Source organism: Pezoporus occidentalis, unplaced genomic scaffold, assembly GCF_034315485.1.
Source record: "Pezoporus occidentalis ecotype Australia unplaced genomic scaffold, CSIRO_AGI_Poc_V1 ctg321, whole genome shotgun sequence".
NCBI classification, from domain to species: domain Eukaryota; kingdom Metazoa; phylum Chordata; class Aves; order Psittaciformes; family Psittacidae; genus Pezoporus; species Pezoporus occidentalis.
In genome coordinates, this window is record NW_026915170.1 from 342,541 (window position 1) to 349,084 (window position 6,544).

A 6,544-nucleotide genomic window follows, 5' to 3' on the forward strand; every position below is an offset into this window, starting at 1 on the left:
TATCATTTAATTATTAAATGTAATAATACTAAAAAGTAAGTTTAGCTAATTGCACAGATTTACTTTAAGAATGAGAAAGAAAAGCAGGCCCTTCTGTCAGTAACATCACTGTGGAAAACCAGGTGAACTGTGTCCTAGAGTAACTCCAAAATAAACATGCACTTCTAAAACCCATGTGTGTTAAACACCTTCCCTTCCCCCTCAAAAATACAGCTTTGTCCATTATCATCATTTCATTCTTGCTACTCGGGGATTACCATATGGGAATGTAATTATGGAATTGGCTCTTTGTTGTGAATTTTCTTCAAGTTTACATAGTAAAAAAAAAAAAAAAAAGAAGTTGTTGTGAATTTGTACGTTCAGCATTGGTTTTCTATTTAAATAGAAGAATTGCTGACCGGTATGGAGTAATAAAAGTTAACTTCGAAAGGTCACCTACCCCTAGGATACAGACTCTATTTGAATTAAGCAATATAACTGTAAGGCACAAAATCTAATGAATGTCTTCCAAAATCAACAGTCACGCTTGCCCAGACAGTGAGGAATATCACTCAACAGCTCCAGTGAGTGAGGAATTCGTGGTGCGATTGGTGAGAAGAGAAATAATACATCCTGTTTACTTCTCTCAGCTCAGCCTCCGAGCAATGGTCCACCTTTTATTTTACCTTTAATCCTCTATGCATGCCATGATTATTAGAACAAGCAATAATAAACTGAATTAAATCAGATTTAGATGTACATCACTGACACCTGCTGGCTAAACTCGTAACTGACTGTCCCACTCCAACACCACTTTCCTCATCTTCATGGAACTGCAGGCCCACATTTCTGGAAGGAATAGCTGCAGATTTTATTCCCTCCATTTAAGGTTCAAGTGCCCATAGCAGAAGTTGAGATAATTACGAAGTTCCTGCTGTAAGACAGTAATTACCTTACATCCATTGCAAAGGATGCCATTTTACCTGAGGAATTCTATCCACACCACAGAAAATGTATTAAGCATTGAACAGAACAAAAACAAATTAATCTATGAAACACTTTACAACAATTATGAATACCCGGGTTCAGTAACCCACAATAAACAAACCATCCCAAGCCAGCCGGTCATGAACTAGAGGTTATGCTCATTAGAAACAAATAAATGATTAATAATTGTTCCTCCACGGTTAATAATTCACCAGTCATCTCACAATTTGGGCTTGTGATCCCTTTCCATAAATAGCATCTGGATGACCAGGGAGAGCCCTCACTTTCCTGCCAGCACCACCACCCCAAGCTGTGTCATACATCCATAATGGCATTCAATGGAACCTGGCAGGTCTATGCTCAAGAAAACTACGAAGAGTTTCTGAAAGCTCTTGGTAAGTGTCTGGTTACTTCTGAAATCCCTTCCTCGGACTGCAGCACACACTTTGCATGGCATCTACCATCACTGCATTTCTGTTTTCTTTCTTTTGTTTGGATGACAAACTACTCCCTGCCCGGCGAGGCTGTCGGGCCTAATTTGTAAAAAAAAGAAACTGAATATCATACAAATCAGCGTAGAAAGGTTAGAGATAACCCCCAAATCCCTTTCTCAACATTACATGAGTCCCTCATGAAAGAAGAGGCATAACAGAAATCAACTTGTTTTGATTAACACATAACTTTAGAAATACATTTAACTAGAAACAAACTGTCAATGACCTACAGATGCATGAGTGATTAATGTATGTGACTGGTGCTTAGTGATCTGTAAGGAACAGACTCGGTGGTTATGATTTAGTAGGTGTCTACATTAATAAAAATGCACTTATCCTCTTGACAATCTTGGCAAAACACGTTTTATTTGTTTTTAAGAGTATTAAGAGTTTAAGGGGTTTTAAGAGTATGCAAGAGCTACTCAGCAGAATAAGATGCAGTTACAGTTGACAAGCCTACCCTGACAGTACAACGCCTGAACCAGTCCCTCTGTTGCTAAGGGTGATACTCTCACAACATGCCAGAGACGCTCTGATACAGTAGTCTGAGGCTACATGCGCTGCTGCAGCTCTGACTAGCCACACACTAGCACCTCCAGTCCTCCTGGGACGAGGTGAGGGAAACAAAACAATACACACATGGTTTTTGTCATGGAGAAACACCATCACATGGCAAACCACTATTGAACAGAACAATGCACACTCTGACGCAAGAGTAGCAAATCTAATCTACACGGGCTGGACAGAATGGAACAACATGCCCCCAGAGAAGTGAGGAATTCAAACCAGGATTGGCCTTTTAACCTGGACTTCACTTTCTATTTCTTTTCTCTTTGGAAAAACAAATTTGCTCTTTCACATCAACACACTTCTTCATAACAGAGAAAGTCCTTTTTTGCCTTTTTTACAGCATTGCCAGATGACCTTATCAAACTTGCCAGAGATATTAAACCTGTTGTTGAAATACAACAAAAAGGAGAGGATTTTGTTGTGACATCAAAGACACCCAAGCAATCTGTAACTAACTCGTTTACACTTGGAAAAGAGGCTGATATTACTACCATGGATGGCAGAAAGCTAAAGGTACTGCATTTCAGGAATGGCTGCATCAATTCGTTCATCCTTATACTTCAGTTTCTGTGTCTGAGTGAGACTTGCTTGTACCACTTCTGTTAGTGCACAGTTCTATCATTTCAACAAAAGTGTTTCTTCTAAAACTCCTGTTCAAATGCTGTGGTCTGCAGTTGGAACTTCACAGATGTGATTATGAAACACTGACATCGTTTATTTCCTACAGTCATCTGCTTATTCTAACCAAGCTCCAAACTCTAAATGTTTTACAACTTTTAAATCTGCTTCAACAGTGCACTGTGAACATGGTAAATGGGAAGCTCGTGTGCAAGTCAGACAAATTCCATCATGAGCAAGAAATTAAAGGAGGTGAAATGGTGGAGGTATGTGTCAGAAAATAATGGTGTGTTAAAAAAAATGTTGAAGTGTTCTGTGCTGTTTTTTTTAGTGTAAGCTCAACACCTTATACAAATCCTGGCCCCAGAACTACCACATTACTTGTGGAATTCCTTACAGGTGCTTAAATCTGCAGATACAGAAAACAGATGGAGTATTTCAGACTAACCACAGGTAGCGGAAAATACTAGCAGTACCTTTATTATTCCTGTTTCTTATTAAAACCAACTGCCTTAACTGAATCCTCTTTCAACACTGCCCATATATTTAATGGAAGGTGCTCAACAAATCTTTTTATTAATCACCACCCTGGGGCCAATTCTAGTGCGAAGGGCTGTAGCTGCTTGAGCACGGAGCAGAAAGACTCCTCATAAATTCCTCTCAATTACTACAGCAGCGTTTCCACCCTTACCTTTATCTACAGCATTCCTGCCGAAAAGAAAGTAAAGGCTGAGTCAAACCTGAAAATGTACAATACACTCATTCCACCTATAATTCTTCAAAGTTCTTTGGTTAGCTCTAAGCTGTTGGGTAATGACAAACCTTTTCTCTATAGTTAAGCTCACTTGGCTTCTAAGAAGCACCCACTTGGGTAAAGACTGCTACAAGAACTACTACAGCTAAGTGCACTAAGGTCCTATGTTTTGGACATACAATACCCTAAGATCATTTTGAGTATCTCCAACTACTTTTCTAACATTAAGGAAGCACAAAACCGGACAAAAGAAGCAATAGCTATTTGGGACAATGATTTCTCTTACAGGAAGCATCATCTATGATACCCCTTAAAACAGAGTGAAAAAATGTAGTTGATGGTGACATTTATATTTAGGTTTTCAATTTCCAGAGCTGGTTTTGTAAAAATACTTTTCTTGGTATGAATGTTATACACATGTTTGTAAGCAGGTGCTGTAAATGTATTTGCTTGTGGAATAAGATGGGTTTAAACATAAATTACAGAAACTTCCAACCACTTAGCTAAAAATAGACTTCCTAAAGTCTAAATTAAAACCAAGTTATGCATATTTGTCTTCTACAGACTATGACTTATGGTGGAGTAACGCTTGTCAGAAGAAGCAAGAGGGTTTAAAGCCAGATCACTTTCTTTGTGACATCTTTACATACCTAAAGTGCCGCTTCCAAAAGGTGTGATCTTCATTATGTGACAAAATAGAACGGAAAATAACTGTGACTTCTACTCTCCTTTCACACACACACCAATTCCCATAATTCCCATAATTGTAAGACTGTATTTTCCCCCTGAGTACACTTCTGCACTCCAAGTGACAGAAGTCTGCCTCCCAGACAACCAAACCTGGATGTTAACTGGAACACTGTGATTTATCAGAATGATCCTTGGGAGTGGACAAAAGCTGACAGAAATGCCTCGATTTTTTACATGCTCAATTAACACATTTAGCTTTAGTTTCTTTGTCTAATAAAGTTTCATCTTCTACTAAAACCCTTTCTCTGTATCTAGCCAGCAAAGAAAAATTAGACCTTGGTTTAGCTGATCTGTAACAGAAATAGAAACAGTAATATTTTAAAAGCAATGAAGTATTTAACAGTCATAAAAGTAATAATAGGAACGACTGCTCTTAAACTGAAGTACACCAGAGTACAATTAAACAAAAATGAGGCACCACAAGAGCAAAGGGAATAAAACACTCTTCCAATTTGCAGAATAAATTAAATTCAATGGAGTTACACATAACAAGATCAGAACAGAAGCCAAGCCACTGGTAAAACTCGGGAGAAGGCTGCTTTAAAGCACTGGTACTACAGAAAGCCATGTAAGAGCTTGAAACACCTCTGTTTGGCAGTTGCTTGGTAACTGCTGCCAACTACACACTGAAACACGACAAAACAGCACTGTTGTCCAACAGCAAACCCAGAGAACACTGCAGGTCTTCAATGATCAAATCCTGAATCGGTTAAGTGTAGGCTACAAAGTACAAGATGCTCAGGTTTATTTCTAAACCAATACAGAGACAATGCATTTCCCTGAAGACCACACTAGTAAAGCCTGTTACAAGTATTTGCTTTGATGCATTATAACGGGAATAAAACAGGAATGATGTTAAATCAAAACATATCTGCTTTTGAAAGAAACACAAGTCTTGTTTTGGTTCAATAGCTACTCATATATTCCCAGCTCACTTGGCCTAATCTGCCTTGCAAACTCACTTCCTCCCTGTTCAATCCCTTATTAATGTTCAACCTCAATACACAATGGGTATACAAAGGCAGTTTAAGTTATAGATTGTAGATAATGCATACTAAAACCACATTAACCTATACAGAACTTAAACTGATGCTAAACCATTTTAATTTGAAAGCACTACAAGTTCTTGAAAGCAGACTTCATCTCCCTCACTTCTCATTGTGGTGATTTAGCATTTCCAAGAAGCAGGCCAATCTTCTCAATCCAATGGCAATGTACTGTCACAGGACACCCCACATTTAAGTGAAATATTCAGTGCAGCTCCATAAAGGATTTTGATCAGATTGGGACCCTTGCCCCGCTGTCCAAAGTCATACATCATTTCGGGATGACAATCTTGTATGAGTTTGGACAATAGAAATGGATCCACTCTTCCACAAAACCAAAGGAATTTTCTGCAAAGGACCCCATGGGAGTATTTATAACGTTATTTGGATGCTGTTCAAGACTGCTCGCTTCCAATTTGAACAGCTCCGGAGAGGCAATCCTGGCGGGAAGTGTTTCTGCCCATCACCAAACCCCACTCCTCGGTGGCTCCATTGTTTCTCAGAATGTCTCCACAGAATAATTTCGTTCTGCTTTGTGCTACCCATCCCCACCAGAACTCCAGGCTCCCACGCGCTTCCTTGGCTTGATTCTTCACATTCTTTTGATGACTCGTGGAAGCAGATCTGTGCACGGATCACATAAGGCAGCAGACTCAGCATGCTGCCGGCATGCTTAGAGCAGAGCAACGTTAAACTAAACTCTAAATGCAGGACACACTGAGACCCCCATCTCTCTTCTGCAGTCCTGAGCAGAGAGCACTGAGCATACAAGCACCAGCATTTTCTTCTTTTTTTTCAAAAAGCAGCATAAATAGTTGGCATAAATGTGTCCGGGATCAAACTTCACCCGTCAGTCACACCCTATGGTGTTCTTAGTGTGAGATTGCCGGGATGCAAGCAGCAGTGTTTGTCCACCCACTGGAGTTTTCCTTCATGTTCACTCATTACACATAGTAAAGCTGAAGTACACCAGTGACAAACACACCACAACTGCATGAACTCTGAAGTCTCTGTTCTCTCTACACTGCTGTTTGGGGAACATTCCTCACACCAACAAAGGTGGAGACACTTTGCTTTACTGAACCCTTCATCACACCAACCTGACTGCCCATCTACCGTTTAACACCGATGGCGATCAGCCCCTGGGGTGTTAAGGAACAATCTCTCTACCCACCTACTTCATTGCTCTCGCCACACAAACGGCTTCAGTGAAAACCCTGCTCTGCACGTGCACGGTGACGAGCCCAGGAGCACAACACCGCTGTCAGTGACGGGGCTGCAGAACAGCGATGCCTGCAGGCACGGAGGCAGGCCCGGCACAGGGCCCCTGCAGCCCGGCACCGCGG

General features: G+C 40.4%; 1 protein-coding gene across 1 annotated transcript; it reads left to right on the forward strand.

Moving 5' to 3' along the window:
* Positions 1-1,210: 1,210 nt before the first annotated feature.
* Positions 1,211-5,018, forward strand: LOC134168733 (fatty acid-binding protein, liver). Its single transcript, XM_062628754.1, has 4 exons — positions 1,211-1,361; positions 2,371-2,543; positions 2,825-2,914; positions 3,967-5,018. The coding sequence occupies exons 1-4, from the start codon at positions 1,295-1,297 to the stop codon at positions 4,015-4,017; spliced, it is 381 nt and encodes a 126-aa protein (XP_062484738.1). The 5' UTR covers positions 1,211-1,294; the 3' UTR covers positions 4,018-5,018.
* Positions 5,019-6,544: the final 1,526 nt, after the last annotated feature.